Source organism: Vipera berus, assembly GCF_964194415.1.
Source record: "Vipera berus genome assembly, chromosome: 1".
Classification (NCBI taxonomy): domain Eukaryota; kingdom Metazoa; phylum Chordata; class Lepidosauria; order Squamata; family Viperidae; genus Vipera; species Vipera berus.
The window spans coordinates 311,435,247-311,457,304 of record NC_138202.1 but is presented as its reverse complement, the minus strand read 5'-3'; the positions used below and the strand labels follow the sequence as shown (position 1 = coordinate 311,457,304).

The window sequence follows — 22,058 nt, the reverse complement described above, 5'->3', positions numbered from 1 at the left end:
CCCACCTGCATAAACAAAGTCTCATCACTGATGCCTGTGGAAAAAAGAAATCCAGTGCAGTTTTGGAGTTCATCACATTTAGGAATAGCAATGCCAACAAGCACAGAAACTCAGGATCACTGTCTTTTTGAATTGAATTAATACTGTTATTGTCACTATTCAATAACGTTCTTGTCAGTGCAAAATTCTAATATTCACAACATGGGAAAGCTTTGTATGTCCATCCATCCACCATCCATCCAAAAACTGTTTCTTTTTCCTCTTTTTAAGAAGAAGTTTAGTCACAAAAGCATTTTGTACTCTCATCTGAGTGCATGCAGGGCTCTTGATTAAAAGTTCCAATCATAGTGACCATATATTGTTGGCTACAGTCTTATTCAGAAGTAGGAAATCCAAAAAAGGGAGAAATGATAGGATTTGTGTATTACCCATCACTTACCTTCATCAACATGTTAATGGGAGTAAGCTTAAAAGAATAATGGTAATTATGTTCAACTAAGAACAGTTATAATTTTATTTTAGATCTTCTCTATTCACTGAAGGAAATTAGGTGGGGGGGAGGGGAGACTGGCAAGAACTTGTTCTGAGAAGACCAAATATGAATGATAAGACTTCTCTATGGTAGTTTCCAAATTCTGGAATTCTTGACCACCAGATGTCTATAAGCTCCTTTGAAGTTTTTAGATCTTCAGAGACTATTTCTAGCTAAGTTTTATTGGAGTCCAACTTGAAGAAATAATTTATTGCTTTTTATAATTTTGATTTATTTCAACTGCTGATTTTATAATTTCAAGTGTTATGTTTGTCCAGTCTTTTATATAAAAACTGTAAAATAAATAAATAAAGGCTCCAATTTTCCCTTGGACCCTCTAAGGGGACATACAGATGCAAATATAAGCAGATACTTTTTCTAAACTGTAGCAAAAATAAAGCAACCATCTATTTCCAAACTTTAGGATAGAATTAGAGCTATTTTATTATTTCCATCAGCCTGTTACTGTTTCAAGACATACCTTTTATATCTCTGCAATTTTAGTTTTTAACACACTAGAAATGGCATTCCTAAATAATTCTTATTAATGGATTATTTACTTACTTACTTCACTTTCTCTGCCATTCAGTTCAAGTATTAGCTAGATCACCAGTTACCTTCCGTGAGAAAGGGAGATATGACTAAGAACTATGGCTGTAAATCAGAAAGGCTCCATTTCAATCTGGCAACTATTATCAACTATGTATCTGGCCAGTGGGCCAAATACAAACACGGAGATTGCTGAGTCTAGATCTTTGGACTTGGAAAGGCAAAACCAGAATGCAAACCTATTTCAAAAAGAGGATGCATATACTGAACAAAGATTAAAGTCATTTAACTCTGCTCTGTCTTCAACCAATTGCAGGAATGTGGACTCCTCAAATATTGACTAAGTTATACAAACCTCATGCAAAAAAAAAGCATATCCTCCTCATATTGCAAAAAAGTTTGATATTGTAAATTCCTTTTTTAAAAGTCAGCACTATATCTGTTGTTGTTATTATTCCCATTCCCATCACTAACCTTGGGAATTGTGAGTTTCAGTGTAGTGTTCTCCACATTGGACATGCACAGGAGGCATAATAAATGGGTGCTGCCTTGGCTAGAAAGTGAAGTAAAATAAAACATACACATTGGACATTTATTTATAGCAACTCTGTCTACAAATCTGTTTATTATAATCAACTGTTTGTAGTTGGAGAAGCTCCAGAGTGATCCATGTCTCTTGAGCTCTGCACTTATGGCAAGATATTTACCAAAGATGATCTACTCCATGTGGGCCGCCGTCTGATAGGGGGAGGAGAATTTGATTGTCTGTAGGGAAAATATGGAAATGATTCTTAATCACTGTAATTCTGTAAAATGCAGAACATGTACTGTAATGCAAGTGGTATGAAAAGTCTGTTACATAACGGCTGTAATGATCTGTTTTGAAATGGATATGAAAATATATAAGCTAAAGAAATAGGGAGTATTATTTATAAAGGCGTTAACATTTACTATCACACATGAGAACAAATTTATTTTAACCGGAAAATGCAAAGAATAAATTCAACAGAACCAAACCAAATAATCAGAGTTAATTTGATATTGTTTAGGCCAATGTTCCTCCAATTAGAGCTCTCCAGACGCATTTAACCACAATTTCTGTCACCTCCATTATTGAGGTGATGAGCATTATAGTTCTAGGATGTGAAGGGCACCAGGTTGGAGAAGGCCAGTTTTGGAAAAGGAATTTTAAAAAAGATAATAGTAAGAGCGTACCAAATCACCCAACACGATAAAGGCACTCGCAGGCTAAGAGAGAAACAAGCAGGTGGATGGAATTTCATGTTAAAATAGGAAGAAGCATGGAAATGGGAGACAGAACAAAGAGGCACAAAATTAAAAAAAAATCACAACACACAGTAGAAATAAAGTGCTTACGTGTAGAAAGGAAAGGTGGAATTCCTCATCTTACACTTTCTTATCTGCTAAATGACGTGATGTGCAGTTAGAAAATACCCACTCATACCCCGCCTCCATGATAATTACAAAGAGCGGACTCGAAAGATAAAAGATATGGAAAACTTCGCAGCTAGAAATCATAGATCTTGGGAACTAATGCTATCAACCCAGCCAACATACTCTTAGACTAAATTCTGAAGAGACTCTGACCACTTTCCAGACAAGACTCCAAAGGCAGTTAACAGCAAAAGTAGAATATTCAAAAAGTAAAAAAAAAGGTTTTCAAGCAACATGACATCAACATCAATAAAACAAATATATTAACATCTCACATGAAAAAAACAATTCTTCCAACTTCACAAATACTCTCTAGACCAGGGGCGTCAAATTGCCTGTCCATGGGCCAGTGGCATCATATAGAGGCTGCGCCCACCCCAGCTCCAGCAATGGAAAAAAAAAAGTCGCGGTACGTTGTGACATGTCACGTGACGCGGCAAGTTTGACACCCGTGACCTAGACCATCACGTTTTCACCCAAATGAAGAAAATTCTGAATGCTTAAGAAAATTCCAAATGCTAAAAAATTCACATGTAGAAATAAAAGCCCTAGTCTTCATACAGCTCCATGTAGCGGTATGTTGGATGGCAGGGACACCTAAAATAAAATGAATGGGAGAACAGAGGGGACGAAAATGGGGTTGATACAGCTGCAGTTCCTCTTTTTTTTTTTCCTTTTGCTCTTCCCCCAGTCATGAGGACCCAGATTGTTGGGGGCAATAAGCTGACTTTGTAATAATGCCGCTTGGGGGAGCCCGAAAGCCCTAATAAGCAGGCATATACATAGAATGAAAGCTATTGCTAAGCACATTGGTTTGTGCTTAAAATTGTAAGCCGCCCTGAGTCTTCGGAGAAGGGCGGGATATAAATGGGATTTAAAAAAAAAAATCATGCAAAATCTCCTCCCGCTCTGTCTGTGGTGATTCAAATCTGGATCAAGTCATCACACATTTTATATTACTTTTTATTAAAGATGCACCAAGAGAAAACTCCAAGAGTTTTGAACCACTACAAAGATGGCCAAGATTTTAGCCAAAAAACTCAAAAACTTGCGTTTGGAGTATAGATATACAGTTGCAAGAAAAAGTATGTGAGCCCTTTGGGATTACGTGGAGTTTTGCATGAATTGGCCATAAAATGCGCTCTAAACGTCATGTAAGTCACAACAATAGAAAAACACAGTCTGCTTAAAATAATGCTACACAAACATTAGCAGTTGTCATGTTTTAATTGAACATAAGATGGAAACATTCACAGTGCAGGGTGGAAAAAGTATGTGAACCCCTAGCCTAATGACTTCTCCAAGAGCTAATTGGAGCCAGGAGTGAGCCAACCTTGACTCCAACCAGTGTGATGATATTGGATGTGTTGCTGACAGCTGTCCTGCCCTTTAAAAACACACACCTGTTTTGGGTTTACTGGTCTCAAGAAGCACTGTCTGATGTGAACCATGCCTCGCAGAAAAGAGCTCTCAGAAGACCTACGATCAAGAATTGTTGACTTGCATGAAGCTGGAAAGGGTTACAAAAGTATCTCCAAAAGCCTTGATGTTCATGTGTCCATGGTAAGACAGACTGTCTACAAATGGAGAAAGTTTAGCACTGTTGCTACTCTCCCTAGGCGTGGTCGTCCTGTAAAAATGACTGCAAGAGCACAGCGCATAATGCTTAATGAGGTAAAGAAGAATCCTAGAGTGTCAGCTAAAGACCTACAGAAATCTCTGGCACATGCTAACATTTTTGTTGACACATCTACAATAAGGAAAACATTAAACAAGAATGGAGTACATGGGAGGACACCACGGAGGAAGCCATTGCTGTCCAAAAAAAATATTGCATCACGTTTGAAGTTTGCAAAAGAGCACCTGGATGTTCCACAGCACTACTGGCAAAATATACTGTGGACAGATGAAACCAAAATTGAGTTGTTTGGGAAAAACACACAACACTATGTGTGGAGAAAAAAAGGCACAGCACAACAACATCAAAACCTCATCCCCACTGTAAAACATGGCAGAAGGAGCATCATGGTTTGGGGCTGCTTTGCTGCCTCAGGGCCTGGACGGATTGTTTGTCATTGATGGGAAAATGAATTCCAGTATTTATCAGGACATTTTGCAGGAAAACGTACGACCATCTGTCCGCCAACTGAAGCTCCGCAGAGGATGGGTGATGCAACAGGACAATGACCCAAAGCATACAAGTAATTCAACAAAACAATGGCTTCAACAGAACAGAATACACCTTCTGGAGTGGCCCAGTCAGAGTCCTGACCTCCACCCAATTGAACTGCTGTGGCCTGACCTTAAGAGAGCGATTCACACCAGACATCCCAAGAATATTGCTACACTGAAACAGTTTTGTGCAGAGGAGTGGTCCAAAATTACTCCAGATCATTGTGCAGGTCTGATCTGCAACTACAGGAAACGTTTGTTTTTTGTTTGGTTTTAATCCCATTTATATCCCGCCCTTCTCCGAAGACTCAGGGCGGCTTACAATCTAAGCACAAATCAATGTTGAGGTTATTGCTGCCAAAGGAGGGTCAACCAGTTATTAAGTCCAAAGGTTCACATACTTTTTCCACCCTGCACTGTGAATGTTTCCATCTTATGTTCAATTAAAACATGACAACAGCTAATGTTTGTGTAGTATTATTTTAAGCAGACTGTGTTTTTCTATTGTTGTGACTTACATGACGATTAGAGTGCGTTTTATGGCCAATTCATGCAAAACTCCACGTAATCCCAAAGGGTTCACATACTTTTTCTTGCAACTGTACATGGTTTTTCCTTCAGAGTTTGAACTCTGTGGATGAGCTATGACCTGCCCCCCCCCTCCCTCTTCTGTCTGTGAATTACTGACATACAGTAACTGGCATTACTCTCATGCAGGCTTTAGGTCTTTTCTTTCACGGGGGGGGGGGGCACCTTTTTATGGAAATGAGGTCACTCTGTTGTTCTTTGTAACTGAAACTCATTAAGTCATTGTCCCTTATCTTCCAGAGCTTAAAGATATAGAAAAGCAAACACAAAACAAATGCAAACATTACTTCTTTCCCCTTACTCTACCACTCCCTATCTCATCTCTAAAAAACGTTTGCCACTGCAGGGGGAATGCTATTTCTCATGCTGTCTTTCTTCTACCATCTTTTTTTTCTTTCCTTCTGAAACTGGCTATAGGTGTTGTCATAAAAGGACAGTTGTTATACAACGCTCTCTGTCTGGCTGCTGCAATAAGAAGAAAAACAAAGGATGCAAAGCTACAAATGAAACAACCAATTTCACTTGTGTGCAATGTTTTGATGTGATTTAGGTTTCAGCTATAAACTTTTATACTTCCTCCTTTCTCTGACTTCTCGGGGAGAACCAAGTTCTAATTCATCCTCAGCCATGGAAGCTCACATGGGGACTTCAGGCCAGTCTCACTCTCTCAAAGCAAAAACTACTTTACAGGTTTACAATTGTGAGGGCAGACAGGAGAAGGAAGCATTGAACCTGTATAGAAGACAAGGTATAAATCTAATAAATATTTCAATTAGCATGGCAATACTGTCATGTAGGAAACACATGGTTATGAAAGCTCCACAGATGATAGATAGTACTGTTAGGAAAGATATAGAATTTGTAAGCTAGGTTCTAAAGTTAACCGTGATTTTCTCTTAGCCATACTTTTAACTAATTAAACCCTAAAACACTATTTCTCAATCCTAGTCATTTTAAAGATGTATGAACTTCAACTTCAACTTCCAGAATTCCCCAGCCAGCACTGCCCTAAAGTATCATTTGCAGAATACTCTTGAAATGCACAAGCTGCTGGGGCATTATAACCAAAAAGGTACCTTATTTAAGGCACTTTGGGCACAGGTTGACTTACAAAGCAATTCTAACAAGGGAATTAAGGCACCTCGTTACTTATCTTTGATGAGTTCCTCCATTCATTCAATCATTTAGATAAACAGTGATAGATCAGTGATTTCATAGTAGCTACCATAAATACATGAGTGTGGACACAATATGCATTTCAAGAATCCTTCTTTAAAACATCTTATAAGACATTAATCCACTTCCACGTCTGTTGCAAAAACAATCCAATAATAATAATAATAATAATAATAGAGCTTTCTATACCTCATTACTGCAATCTAGTGATTATCCAGATTTAGGAAGCCCTGATCAGACCTAATGAAACATCTGAATACAACAGAGTATTTAAATGGCCCCATAATTCAGATTTCACATTATTATACTGACACCACTAGTACAGGCTACTTGTATTCCTGAGAACAAAGTGACATAACTAACTACCTGCAAGAAAATGCAGCTTACAGTACCCACAGATAGAGTGGTAGTTCAACATAGACCACAATCTGTATAAAGTGGCAGTAAGGTTTTCTTCTCCACTCGTTAATATGAAGGAAGACAGAGGACAGAATGCTTAAAACTAAGGAGAGATGAATATGCAGTATAGATAGGGATAGCTATAAAACAGAAAGCAACCAACATATAATATTCTTTGGCATGAACTGCCATAAATGACAGCAACATACTAAAAAGCACTCCAAGTGGAACAGAAGGGCAAAGCAAGTTTCTGGAAACCAATTTTCTCATTCTGGTTTGTTTACCAATGTCAAGTTAGAAATTGAAAAGTCCTATGGGGCTTGCCAATAATTTATAAAGCCTTGTACAAATGTCTAAACTGAACTGTACATTTTAGACTACAGTTGGAAACACCTGAATTTCATGCCGTTTCTTCTCATCTGTTTCATTTAAAGCATTCTTTCAATGAAAGATTTCCAAGACATCTACAAAAAAGAATGTTTCCATTTTTTTGCATTTGTAGTGTACCCATGAAGAAAACACATTACGTCTAGAGTTATAATCTTTTGATTCTGCTGTATGGGTAATGAGCAGATGGAGAATAAATAATACAATGGCCTCAAACAGACAAATACATGACAAATACATAAATAACCTAATCCAAAACACAACTACTTGACATTTATTACAGCCAGCCAGAATTTCCCAAAGATATGTACTTACTCTGTGCAGATTTTGTTTTGTTTGTAAAACTTGTGTTTCGCAGCAAAGAGCCGTGAAATGTACTTGGCATTTTCAAGGTCATCCTTTTAAAACAGAAAAAATGGGAGGGAGAAAGAAGGAAAGAATAACACTAAATTTCACTAGGACAAACATAAAAAAGAGTTATATAACACTGACCATGTTCCTCTAAAATATTCAGTAGGGAGAATGCTTTGCAGAAAAATATATCCAAAAATCCCAAGTTACCATCAGTCAAGTTATTGTAGATCAGGGATACTAGTGCAATCTTGCCATAGCATCTGGCTCAAAGACTGGGCTAAAGAATAAATAAGGCTGCTGCATTATTAAACTAGAACAAGTCTTTGCCAGTTCTATGGCTGAGAAGTGGATGTAACTGGTTCAAAGTTTCCCAAAGGCAGAGCAGTATGAAAAATGCAGGAATATGTTTACCTAAACTAGGATATTTATACATTGGGGAGATCCGGTTGAATCAGCATGTAGCCATTGGACTGCTAAGTTTGGCCACTCCTGATGAGTTGATGGTCACTTCTCAATGGGAGACTGCTAACAGTCAGCTGGCACTGCCCTCTTCAGCCCTCATCTCCATTCATTTCCTGACAGCCAACTGACCAGCACAAAGCCCCACTTCCATCAGTAAACACATAACTAATTTTGGGTTGCAGTTTTAGTGCAAAATTCAACTTAAAAGGCCTTTTGAAATAAAAGGGACGGAAATACATACAGAAATGCTACTATTATAACTTTGTACTTCAAAAAGTCATGAACTCCCAAGCTATTAAAGCCAAACACAAAGGGAGAGAATGCATATTTAACTGAGCGGTCCCCACATTTTTCAAACTTTATTTAAAAGAGCTCTGCTGGTGGCAATGGTTAGGATGCACTATTATAGGCAAACTCTGCCCAAAGCCTGGAGTTTGATTCTGACGGGCTTGAGATTGACTCAGTCCTCCATCCTTCCAAGGTCAGTAAAATGAGGACACAGATTGTTGGGGAAATAAGCAGCCATGGTAAACGGCACAGAGAATGCTGTAAAGCACTATGGGGTGGTATATAAATCTAAGTGCTATTGCTATTATTTGGTAGAGTTAGCCCAATGCCAATTTAGATCATTTGTATTACAGCCTCTCTCCAAAGGTAAATTGGCTCAGCAAGACAGCATGATTTTTTCAATCTTGCTACACCTGGTTAGCATCCCTGGAAGAAGGCTCCTGCTCTCTATCATATAGAATACCTAGGTGATGTAAACATTCACCAGAATGAAGTGGAAATTGCCATTTGAGCAGCACGTCTCTCTCTCTGAAAAAGAACCAACAGGATGCTTTGCTTTGCTTCTATGGAGCCATCAGACTACTCAAGAAAAAGTTCTAAGAAAAGAAGCCACATTTTCTTGTCTTTAGCTATAGAAGCTTTTATTGCAATCTATCATTGGGCTCAGGATATGTCACTTTTATTATTACTTATGGTTCTGAGATTGATCTTTTATCATTTGCCTACCGTATGAAACAGCACAGTTTCTTCTTTGTTAACCAATTCTACAACAATGGAAGACTTGTTGTGTGTTATATTTCCAATATCATTCCACCTATAGAAAAACAACATGGCTTAAAGCAGGTAATGTCATTGCAAAAAAAATGTCATTTGGCTATCCATTACACACACACACACACACACACACACACACACAGTGACACGAAATTTTGATCCTCCTCTCTCTCAATTTGCCTTGCTGGGTTTTTTGGGAAATATTTTTAATGCAAGGGCTATTACTTTCCAGAATTCCCATCCAGCACTGCCTAAAAGGATTGATTTGGGGGACACGAGTGACATAACTATTTAAGTAAATAAAGTTGACATAAGCTACACGTTCAGAATATTTGTTTTATAACAAGAAGAAATATTCATAAATCATTTAAGTCAAATTTCTCTTCATATAATTATAAATCCAGATAATTTTATTGCATGTACAGTGTAATCACAAATCCTGATCCTCTCAGAAGCAAAAATAAACAAATACAAATCTAGGTGTGTTTTGATGGTTCTTAGGCTTCTTGCAGGAAAAAAATAACTGAAGGACAAAGGAAACATTAATAAGATCTGATTTATTCATTTTTAAAGGTTTTTCTGTATATATAAATCATGACTAATAACTGTTAGAGATTAAACCTGATTTGGGTGACAATATTATATAATGGAGTAAAAGCATCTTTAAGGAGTTAAACGGCCTAAGGGTGTGGCTGTAATTATTCCACATAAAAGAGAGTTAGATGTTACACATAGTTGTTCTTGTATATGTGTTTGATGTTAGTGTTTGGATACCTCTTGTTCTCTTGTTTGCTAACTTGATATTTATTCTCTCAAGAATCAACTGCTTGCTACAGTGTATATTGTTTTTGATATTGGTAAGCAGTTTTTGTATTTTGATACTATGTTTTTATGGACTGACTTTTATGTGCATGATACTGGATTGATATTTGGACTATTTCTTACTGTGTTTCTTTTTGTTGTCTGAGTAAAAATAAGTTATAAAACTCGTGTTAGTGCATTACTGTTTGCCTAAAAGTCCCAGTACAACTTCCACTGTGTATTAATAATACTCTGTCAAACAAACCATTTTTCAACAACATATTCTAACAATGGTTATGGGCCCAGATCCAGTGTGGTGCTGAGGACTGGCACAGTATTGTATTTATATTTCCTAACTGAGTTTTCAAATTCAGACAATGGCACAAGGACTATTCAATCCATTCTGCATTACCCGGCTTAATGGGTCAAACTACGTATCCTGGTCTACACAATGTAGTTTGCTATTACAAAATCAAGGTCTTTGGAAAATAGTCCATAATCCTCCTGATGTAACTGCCTGGGATCCAACTAATGAAGAAAATAACAAGAAGATTGTAGACTTCAATAAAGACAATGATAAGGCTTTATCTATCATTGGGCTAACATTAGGAGACCAACAGCTAGTCCATGTGCGTGGAGAAGAATCTGCTGCTAAATGTTGGGCTAAGTTGAAAAAGATTTTTGTTCGGGACAGTGTTGGTGCTCATATAAATCTTACCAGAAAGCTATTTAGAGCTAGACTGGAAAAGAATGGCGATATGTTAGCTCACCTTAACTTTATAAAAGCAACTTTGTTGGAACTGCAAGAAAAAGAACTTATTTTCTCAGAGCTTCACCAGGTTTACATCATTTTATCATCATTGGATGAGAGCTACGATGCCTTTGTATCGTCCTTGGAGGTTTTGTCCAAAGAAGACCTAACTGTTTCTTCAATAACTGGAAGGTTGTTGGAAGAATCAAGATGTCGTATGGAGAGAAAACAGTTGAGAGAGCCATTGCAACAAGAAATAAAGAAGACTGAATCTGCTTATATTTTAAGGAAATGCTTTAATTGTGGGTTAAAGGGACATATTGCTAAGTTTTGTCAGAATAGTAATTGTCAGAGAAAGGAAAGCCATAGAAAGAATAAAAAGCTGATTAATGTAGCTGTAGCTAATAGAACTACTAATAACCACAATTGGTGGGTGGTAGATAGTGGAGCTACACACTGTATTTCAAAAATAAAAAGGGATTTTGAGAATATAAGGTCTAGTAAAAAATATATTTCTATGGCTAATGGCTGGAGAGTCAAGGTCTCTGGAGAGGGTAAGGTTTATTGTTCATTTTTAAAACAAAATTTGGAAATGCTATATGTTCCCAGATGTGATTATAATCTATTATCAGTTAAGGCATTATTGGAAGCAGGTTTTAAAGTTACTTTCCAAGGGGAGGAATGTCTTATTCAAAAGAATGAAGTGAACTTAATAGCTAATATGAAAGACGGTTTGTTTGTAATTAGCAATGATCCTATAATAATGGCTACTACTTGTACAAAACAAAAACCACATGATGAATGTATTCATTTATTACATAGAAGATTGGGTCATGTGAATTTTAATACACTAAAAAGAACTGTAGCTTTGTCTAATGGGTTTAAGTTAAAGGCTTGTAAGAAATATCTACAGTGTAACGTATGTGGTAGAGAAAAGAGCAGGGCAGCACCAGCTAATAGGTTAGATGGATTTAAAACCACAACTCCATTAGAACTGGTATTTATGGATTTGATAGGTCACTGAAGCAGTATGTGTGAGCCTAGATGGACTCCAGAAGATGGTAGAGGACAGGAAGGCCTGGAGGAACATTGTCCATAGGGTCGCGATGGGTCGGACACGACTTCGCAACTAACAACAACAACAATGAAACCCAGTTTAGGGGGTGCTTGCTACATATTAAATATTCTAGACCATTATAGCAGATATGGGTTCTGTTATCTCCTTACGTCAAAAACTGAAACTATACAAACAATATCTAATTGGCTCAAGTTTGTACAAAGGAAAACTCAGTTAAATGTAAAAACCATAATAACAGACAATGGAACTGAGTTTGTTAATAAACAGTTTAATGAGCTGTTAGTTTCAGAAGGAATAGAGCATAGACGTACAGCTCCTTATAGACCTCAGCATAATGCATTTGTTGAACGGAGGGGCCAAACATTGCAAGCTATGATTAGATCTATGATTGAAGATTCTGGTTTACCTGATAGCTTATGGGGAGAAGCAGCAAAATGTGCTAATTATATTTTAAACAATGTGGTTAGTTCAGCTACAGGTAAAATTCCTTATACCTTATGGTATAAGAGAAAACCAAATCTTAGTTATATTCACACATTTGGGACACCTGCTTGGGTACATATTCCAAGTTCAATAAGAAATAAAGGAGAACATAGAGCTAAACAATTATTTTTTGTTGGCTATGAGTTAAACCATAAGTCTTATCGGTTCTGGGAGAAAGGTACTAAAAACATTTATTGTAGTTCTAGCGCTGTTTTTCAAGAACAGTCAGGCTGGGAAAGGGTAGAAGATATTGTATATATTCCTCAACAAGATTTAACTAACTCCTCAAATGAAAGTGATAAAGAAGAGGAGGAAACTGCTAGAGAGATCAAACAAGAACCACTGATAGTGGAGACAGGAGAGGAAGAAGATAATAATGTAAATGTACCTATAAGTCCAATAATTCTCAGAAGGTCTAACAGGGAAAGACGACAGCCTGATCGTTTCGAGGCAGGTTTAATTTGTCAAATAGACATTGAACCTTCTAATGTTGAAGAAATAAAAATGTATCCTGAGAATGAAAGAAAGAATTGGAAAGTAGCTATGGATAAAGAAATAAAGTCTTTGCAAGATCTTAATGTTTATCAAGAGGTTAAAATACCTAAAACAGAAAAGTTAATTGGATGTAAATGGGTTTTTAAACTGAAAGAAAGTGTTACAGGAGAGGTAATACATAAAGCAAGATTAGTTGCTCAAGGATTTGCACAGAATAATAGTGATTATGATGTAGTATTTTCCCCAACGTTAAGAGCTTCCACTCTTAGGGCTGCTTTAGTTTGGGCAGCAAATAAGAATTATAGTATAAAACATGTAGATATTGAAACTGCTTATTTGCATGCAACATTAAACCATGATATATATATGAAAGTTCCATCAGGAATAGAAAGTAAGGTAGGGTACTGTTGGAAACTGAATAAGAGTTTGTATGGTTTAAAACAGTCAGGTTATGAGTGGAATAGATGTTTAGTAAAAGAGTTAAATAGTTTGGGATTTAAAGCTAGTATTGCAGATCCTTGTTTATTTATAAAACAGCAAAATAGTGAATTATCATTGTTATTATTATTCACTGATGATATTGCTATTATAGCAAAAGATGAAACAGAAACTGAAAGAATAATTTCAGGGTTAAAAAGAAAATTTAGAGTAAAAGATCTAGGAGCTATTAGTCATTATCTAGGGCTGGATATTGTCAGGACTAGTAAAGGATTTAAATTGTCTCAAGCTAAGAAAATTAATGGTTTGCTGAAACGTTATAATATGGAAAACTGTAAACCAGTAAAAACACCTATGGTTCAAGGTTTTGAGAGTTCAGCAGATAACAGCAATGTCTTTGATAAAAAGATATATCAATCATTAATAGGCAGCTTGATGTATTTATGTAACTGGTCAAGACCTGATATAGCATTTACAGTTAATCATTTAGCTAGATATTGTGAGAATCCTACAACCAGATGTTGGCAAGGTGCGAAAAGAGTTTTAAGATATTTGAAGCACACCATACATTAATCCGTACATTAATCTCTATATCTAGAGCCAACAAAGGAATTGGAACTAAAAGCATTTGCAGATGCTAGTTTTGCATCTGATACTGTAACCAGGAAATCCACTTCAGGATTGGTTGTATTATTGGGAAACGCTTTAGTAGGATGGAGGTCTAACAGACAGAAGCATATAAGCTTATCAACAACTGAATCCGAATTTTCTTGTCTATCTTTATTATGTACTGAGCTATTGGTATGGAAACAATTATTGTTTGATATGGGTTTAAATTGTAATGAACCAATAAAAGTGTATGAAGACAATCAAGCAGCTATAAAATTAGCAACTAATGCTGCAGTGAAAACTAGATCAAAACATACGGATCTACGGTATCTAAATGTCAGACAATGTGTTAAAGATAATTTGATTAAACTGGAATATTGTGCAACTGAAGATAATATTGCTGACCAGTTTACTAAAGCTCAGGGTGCTATAAAGCATAAATCTGTTTGTGATATGTGTAATTTGAAATTGTAAAAATATATGTATAATATGCCACCCAAAAGGGGAGATTGTTAGAGATTAAACTTGATTTGGGTGACAATATTATATAATGGAGTAAAAGCACCTTTAAGGAGTTAAACGGCCTAAGGGTGTGGCTGTAATTATTCCACATAAAAGAGAGTTAGATGTTACACATAGTTGTTCTTGTATATGTGTTTGATGTTAGTGTTTGGATACCTCTTGTTCTCTTGTTTGCTAACTTGATATTTATTCTCTCAAGAATCAACTGCTTGCTACAGTGTATATTGTTTTTGATATTGGTAAGCAGTTTTTGTATTTTGATACTATGTTTTTATGGACTGACTTTTATGTGCATGATACTGGATTGATATTTGGACTATTTCTTACTGTGTTTCTTTTTGTTGTCTGAGTAAAAATAAGTTATAAAACTCGTGTTAGTGCATTACTGTTTGCCTAAAAGTCCCAGTACAACTTCCACTGTGTATTAATAATACTCTGTCAAACAAACCATTTTTCAACAACATATTCTAACACTAATGATAGCCAAAGAACACCAATACAATATAAGCAACAGCATTATGATAAGCAAAGCACTTGGTATTTTCATTGATTTCAGTGGATGAAATCTAAACCTTAATATATACAAATCCTGTTGGATCAAATAAATCGGTTATCAAGTCAAGTATGCAGCTTCCCCTGTGCATCTTGACAGCATTAAGCAGAGTATAAGAGCAATTAATCTTTCCTACATTGTTGCCCCTCTACTAAAACCAAAAGTTTCAAATGCATTTTGATCCACTTTTGGGCAAATCAAATGCAAAATTTCTTCCTCTTACTTTTACCTGTAGTTCCCTATGGATCTTCCCATTGGGTTCTTTAGAAAAATCCCCATGCAGAAAATTCCAAGATGCACGTCATTTCCTTGATTGTCCTGCACAGAAAGTTAAAGATACATTGAAGTAATTTTAGCCCAAATTCTAATCTCTGAAAATGTAAAGATTCCAATCTTTGATTAAAACTGCCACGCAGCTCCAGCTTTTTTTAATAGCAGTCACTTGCATCAGCTAATTTCTTGACTAGATTTATCATATAATGCTGATAAAACAGATCAGCGGGGAAAAGTCCTGGCCTTACATGTCATGTTAAAAATAAAAGGTTCTAAGAAAAACTGCTGGAGGTACAGTGCATCAGAATAGGATTACAAGAAGTCCTCAATTTACAACCGTTTGTTTAGTGATTGTTCAAAGTTACAAAGGCGCACAAAAAAAGAAAAAGTGGTTTTAAGATCAGCCCTCACATTCATGACTGTTGCACATCCCCACAGTCACGTGATCAAAATTTGGGCACTTGGTAACCAGCATGTATTTACAATGGTTGCAGCCTCCTGGGATCATGTGATTGCCATCTGCAACCTTCCCAGTCAGCTTCCAATAAGCAAAGCCAATGGGGGAAGCTGGATTCCCTTAACAACTATGGAATTTACTTAACAACTGCAGTAATTCACTTAACAACCACAGCAAATGTTATAAAATTGGGCATGACCCACTTAACAACTTCCTCGCTATCAACAAACATTTCAGGTTCCCACTGTGCTTGTAAGTCAAAAACTACCTGCATAGGTGAAGCTTGAATGACCTCAAATCATTATATTTTTTCCTCACAGCCCCAATTTATTTAATTAGCCCATACACCTATGTTTTGGCATCTCTCCCTTTGGTTTTGTGTAGCTCTGCAAAGGCATTACCGTAGATGTCAGTTGCCAGATACAACTACTCCCAAAATGATAAAACGTACATCATGACTTCCCAATACAGGCTCCACTCTTCTGCCCTTATGGCATAACGTTATACAAAAGGGATGGAGCTGCTGTTGTGATAAAAAGTTTTTATCACTAGCCTCCCTTTTCTGGATTCTTGCCGAAGATACGTAACTCATGTGCATCAGAATACGATTACAAGAAGTCCTCAATTTACAACCGTTTGTTTAGTGATTGTTCAAAAAGTCATTAACTTTGATGCAGACTGTCACAAGATCCAAACCACAGGAGCTAGCCAAACTGTTTATTTGCTTCTATCCCTCCAAGCTATTTTGAGAATTGTCCTGATTCTTTCTATCAGCTGCAGCAGAAGCAGGAGTGATCTTGAGCTAGGATGAGCCTCAGGGTAGAAATGGAATTGCCCATAGCACATAAAGCAATGGCATGGTTCCATAGCCAACACAAGGAGGGGAAAATGTGTTTCCTAAAGCTACAAAAGGCAATAATCTGAATTATTCTGCATGCACGCAATAATTATTATTGCTACCGGGTAAAAATGTGTGAATTATCAAAGGATAAAAAATCATATTAAGAAGATGATTACAGGAAAAAAAGTACAAAGGGAAGATACTGATTGATTTTTTTTAAAAAAAACCAGACAGGAATATTAAATTTTATTGTACATACACACACGCTTACACACACAAACACCCCAGGTCTTTTATTCTGGGCAACTAAAAGAGGTTTTGGAATGTAATGGAGGGATTGAAGGTCAGTGCAGAGTTGTGCATTTTGAGATTCCAGGCACAAGGCCTCAATCTGTGGGTATCTGAAGCAAGAAGGAAAAGAGGGCAGGAGATTTCTAATGTGCCATGATGTCCTCACACAAATGATGTACCATGACCAGTCAATAAAAATCAAAAGAACAACAGGGGAAACAAACCTTGTAGAGGGTCTTTCTAATACAGATAGACCAGCTGACTAACTCAGAATAAGACGGCATTATATGAAATGTGACAAAAAGCCAGCAAGAGCATTGTATTTGCTCAGTTCACAATTGCAGAAGAATGCAATGAAATTACTGCAACTGTAAATATTTTGAATATTCCTTTTCTTTTCTTTTTAAAAAGGGGCCAAAATAATGAGCTAAAACCAAGGCTGCAAACAGACGGGAAGACAAGTTTAAAATGCTGGTGGTTTTCGGTTTGTGAAGATTAGGATAGCCAAGTGCAACAGAGAATGGGATTATTGCTTTATTAACAGTAATACCTTGCCTAGAGAAGTTATAGGTGCTTCATTGCTGAAGGTTTTTAAGAAGAGACTGGACAGCCATTTGTCTGCAATTGTACATGGTCTCCTGCTTAAGCAAGGGCCTGGACTAGAAGACCTCAAGGTCCGTTCCAGCTATTCTGTTCTGTTCTGTTCTTTTGCTCTGCTTTGCTTGCTCTGTTCAATTCTAATGTGGAAAGTACATGGCCAAATGAACTTTCCACTTTTCTTTAATGATTCAAGGTACAAAAGACTCCTCCCTTCTGGCATCTAGCCTTAAATGTGGAAAAAAAAATGAGACTTCCCCCATTTAGTCTAAAGAGGTACATTTTATTCTACACTCCACCATTTAACACTTGTGTGTGTAAACCAAATCTGACATGTGATCTGGAGTTCAGATTTGTAGATGGAACAGCTTATCCTTTGCTGTACAAAGAACATTTGCTAAAATGCCCCAAACTCCATTTCAGTGGCATTGATATGCCTATTGCTGTAAGGGTCCTTAGCAATTTGGAAAATCCAGCGGACTCTTTTTGGTCTCTTTGACTATTCATTCAGCGACAGTTCAAAATTACAATACTAACAAAATGGATTTACAAACCATGCATATAGTTACAGCCATTGCAGCACTCTGCTGGTCACAAATTTGATTTCTTGGCAGGGTGCTTATCTTTAAGATTGCAAGGGCGCTGCACGTCACCTCAACACCATCCTATGTTCCGCTTATCTGACATGCACACACCCTGTACAGTGGCAGTAGGCTGCAATGTCTGGCTTGAAGTAGAGGCCCAAAGCTTCAGGAGTCTCAGCCAACTGCCCTGCCCCAGCTTCTACAATACATCAACCCTAACACTACAACTGCCATTCAGAAATATGCCTGGCATTATTCTCCAAGGCACACAAGCTGGAGACCCATGAGAACTGGCTCCAAGATACTTCAGAAAAAAAAGGGTGGTGTGACTGAGAGCTACCTTGGATAGACCACACAGGCCTCTTAACACAGGAGTCTCCAACCCTGGGCCGCAGCCTTGTACTGGGCTGCGGCTTGTTTGGAACCGGGCTGCACAAGCGGCAGGTGAGTACGCATGCACAGCTCCATTTGCGTGAATGGTGGGCACTCTCTCTTGGGCAGACAGCTCCATCATCGAAAGATGATTTTAATATGAATTTCCCTGATACCTTAATCACAATAATGCATCAATTCTCAGGGGCAACAGCTGAGACTGGCTGCAGCAGGATTGGTCCCAAACCTTTAATGCTAAACAGATAAAAACTTTTTATCCCTTCTTCCAAATTAGCACCCCGCTCCTCCTCCTCATAGCAGCATAGCAGCATTACTTGAATGGCTAACATTTATCTATTTAGATGTTTGTTTGTTTTACTTTTTTACTTCACCAATATAATATAAGCACTAATTCCTTACCTTCACAGGAAAACTTTCCTGCCCAAATCCATCTAATCGTTCCACTTCCCTGATGTAAAGCAATTCTGCTTCTGCTGCAGAAAGGCTGCTACAAATAAAATTAACAGAAATATCATACCAGCTTATTAAAAAGGCCAAAGACTTTAACATTCTCTTTGCTTGGATTTATTTTCTTAATCAGTTCACATGGCTTCTCATCTCACAAGGGTGACTGTGGACAGCTAACATTTAAAAAAAGCCCTCCCATAATATAAAAAGAACAGAATAAAAAACAGGCAATAGCTTCTGGGGACAATACAATAATTATCAAATTGCATTGGATAATTACAATATTCATGTGTCTTCTGTCCATCAACTTATCCAAATATTGTAAATACACCCTAAATCTAAGCAAAATCAAAGGAAATATTATAATGGTGTAGATGCTATTAATCCAGTTTCTAGATGTCAGTGAGTTAACTTCTATAACTGATTAAGCTAAATGCGTATTTCAGTGTACTATCTGCCAGTCATTTAGCAAATAGCTTTAGGCAGTCTACCACTTTACCCTAACACCCTATCAATAATACAAGGACAAAAACATGTACCTCCCTTATAATCAATAATTTGCATGAAAATTGACAAAATTCAGAAATACTCAGCAAAAACAGTGCCTTCATATCACAGCAAAATTAATGAACTTTGCCCCAAAGTGGCCAAATACCTTCGAGAAATCTTGCAAGAAGGGCATCAGTGCCCTTACTGTTTCTTCCCTTAATCTTTTGTAAGTTTCATTTAAGTAACATGACTGATATGGGAACAGACATTCTTTTCCTGAGACATGAAGTTCCATGCAACATTAAGTTATTGCCTAAATTAGAAAAATAGCTTATTGTAAGAAATAATCTGTTGGCTGAATAGTTTTATTTATTTATTTTATTTTAATTCCATTTATATCCCGCCCTTCTCCGAAGACTCAGGGCGGCTTACAAACTTAAATTTATATTAACAGCAATGTAATTAATATTAATAATTTGGGAACCAAACCTGTGATTTTTGTGTTCTTGGACTACCTTCTGAATCAATTCCTCAAAAATTGCTTCATTTTGAATCAAATCCTGCAAATTGATAACAAAGAATTGTGTTTATTATGAATAAAGGAATTTATTTATTTATAATTGAATTTCTATACCGCCCTTCTCCCGAAGGACTCAGGGCGGTGTACAGGGCAGTAAAACCTTTACATACAAAAGTTAAAATGAAATTAAATTAATTAAGCCCTAACAATAAATAATTAAAAATACCCCAAACCCTTAAACCAGGCCGGCCTGTTCAAATAAATAGGTTTTCAGATCCCGGCGGAAAGAGCGAAGGTCGGGAGCCATCCGGAGGTCAACCGGTAATTGATTCCAAAGGGCTGGCGCGCCCACAGAGAATGCTCTCCCCCTGGGGGCTGCAAGCCGACACTCTCTGGCCGACGGCACCCTGAGGAGGCCCTCTCTGTGGGAGCGCACAGGACGAAGGGAAGATGACGCCGGCAGCAGGTGATCCCGTAAGTAGTCCGGACCCATGCCATTTAGGGCTTTATAGGTAATCACCAGCACCTTGAATCTCACCCGGAGGGCAACTGGAAGCCAATGCAGCTCGCGGAGAAGAGGTGTTACATGGGAGTACCGGGAGACCCCCATCACAACTCGCGTGGCCGCATTCTGCAGCAGCTGAAGCCTCCGAGTGGTCCTCAAGGGCAGCCCCATGTACAGAGCATTGCAGTAGTCTATATGAGAGGTCACGAGTGCATGAGTGACTGTACGCAAGGCATCCCGGGCCAGATAGGGTCGCAACTGGCGCACCAGGTGAACCTGGGCAAAAGCCCCCCTGGTCACAGCTTCTACATGGTCTTCTAAACTGAGCTGTGAATCCAGGAGGACACCCAAGTTGCGAGCCCTATCTACGGGGGGTAACACCTCACCCCCCATGGTTAAAGATGGAATAAACTGAATTTCCCGAGATGCCGAAGCGTACAACCACTCAGTCTTGTCGGGATTGAGCTGAAGCCTGTTCCTCCCCATCCAGACCCGAACCGCCTCTAGGCAACGGGACATCACATCGAGGGCATCACTGGGGTGGTTTGGGGTGGAGACGAAAAGCTGGGTATCATTGGCGTACTGATGATACCCCACTCCAAAACCACGAATGATCTCACCCAGCAGCTTCATATAGATGTTGAACAGGAGAGGCAAGAGGACCGACCCCTGAGGAACTCCACAAACGAGAGGCCTCGAGGCCGACCTCTGCTCTCCTGTCAACACCGACTGCGAACGTCCCAGGAGGTAGGAGGAGAACCACTGGAGAACAGTGCCCCCCACTCCCAACCCCCTGAGGCACCGCAGTAAGATACCATGGTCGATGGTATCGAAAGCCTCTGAGAGATCTAATAGGACAAGGACAGAGGAACAACCCGTCCCGAGCCCGCCAGAGATCATTCACCAGCGCGACCAATGCCGTCTCCGGGCTGTACCCGGGCCTAAAGCCCGATTGGTACGGGTCCAGATAATCCGCTTCCTCAAGGCATCAAGCATTTAATTTATTCAGACAATGTGCATGCCCCCTTAATCATACAGTGATTTTAAATGGTATTAAAATACCAAGAAAATAAGAGTTACAAACAAAAAGAAACAGAATTGCTAAAAAAAAGTACAGGGTGCACAAAGGGGAGGTTAACAACAGATACTATTCCTCACAAAACTATGATATCATAATTTAGCAGCCCAAATGTCAGGACCATATTGATCTCCATAGCACTGCTACAGAAAAGGCATGTCAGCTAATACCCACAAGGCAAAGTGCTTTACAACTGGTTCTGGCATGGCCAAATCGTCCAGAAACCCACCACAGCTCATATAGTCAGCACAGCTCACAAAATAATGGTATTATGGAGTTGAAATGAGAAAGGTCAGTAACTGCTCATGTGGCTGCATTTTGATTGAACCAGGTGTAGTTTCCAAGTAATCTTCTCCCCATCCAGATTCATCGACTCCGTGTACTAGGGAAAAATCTCCACAGCATCATTTATTCAGCTTAGAGTTGAGATTAAAAGTTGTGTATTTAATGCATATTGGCATTAACTTTGTTCCAGTAGATAATCTTACCCAGCTGCCTTTTGTGTATGTTGAACAGGAGTGGTTATTCAAATATGCCAAGTTTATGAAGATAAAAGTTTACAGTATCTTCATTTCTGTGATGGAACAAAGAGCTTCAGGTTTTAAGAAAACTTTACTGCAATCACTTATTGGTTTATATAGCTGTCTTTGATTTGCTCCCAAGAAACAAAACGATTCAAAGTTACATACTCTAACACAAAGATACATTAAATCAAAT

At 38.0% G+C, this 22,058-nt stretch overlaps 1 protein-coding gene across 1 annotated transcript in view; it reads right to left on the bottom strand.

Annotated features, from left to right (window-relative positions):
• PTPN14 (protein tyrosine phosphatase non-receptor type 14) overlaps positions 1 to 22,058 on the bottom strand; it is a 129,573-nt gene that overhangs the window by 22,817 nt on the left and 84,698 nt on the right. The window contains exons 6-12 of the mRNA XM_081327077.1: positions 19,728 to 19,798; positions 18,702 to 18,789; positions 15,096 to 15,184; positions 9,089 to 9,176; positions 7,574 to 7,656; positions 1,789 to 1,846; positions 1,552 to 1,634 (exon numbers count right to left, since the gene is read on the bottom strand). Coding sequence (XP_081183203.1) covers positions 1,552 to 1,634; positions 1,789 to 1,846; positions 7,574 to 7,656; positions 9,089 to 9,176; positions 15,096 to 15,184; positions 18,702 to 18,789; positions 19,728 to 19,798 — 560 coding nt within the window. The remainder of the gene's footprint in view (positions 1 to 1,551; positions 1,635 to 1,788; positions 1,847 to 7,573; positions 7,657 to 9,088; positions 9,177 to 15,095; positions 15,185 to 18,701; positions 18,790 to 19,727; positions 19,799 to 22,058) is intronic.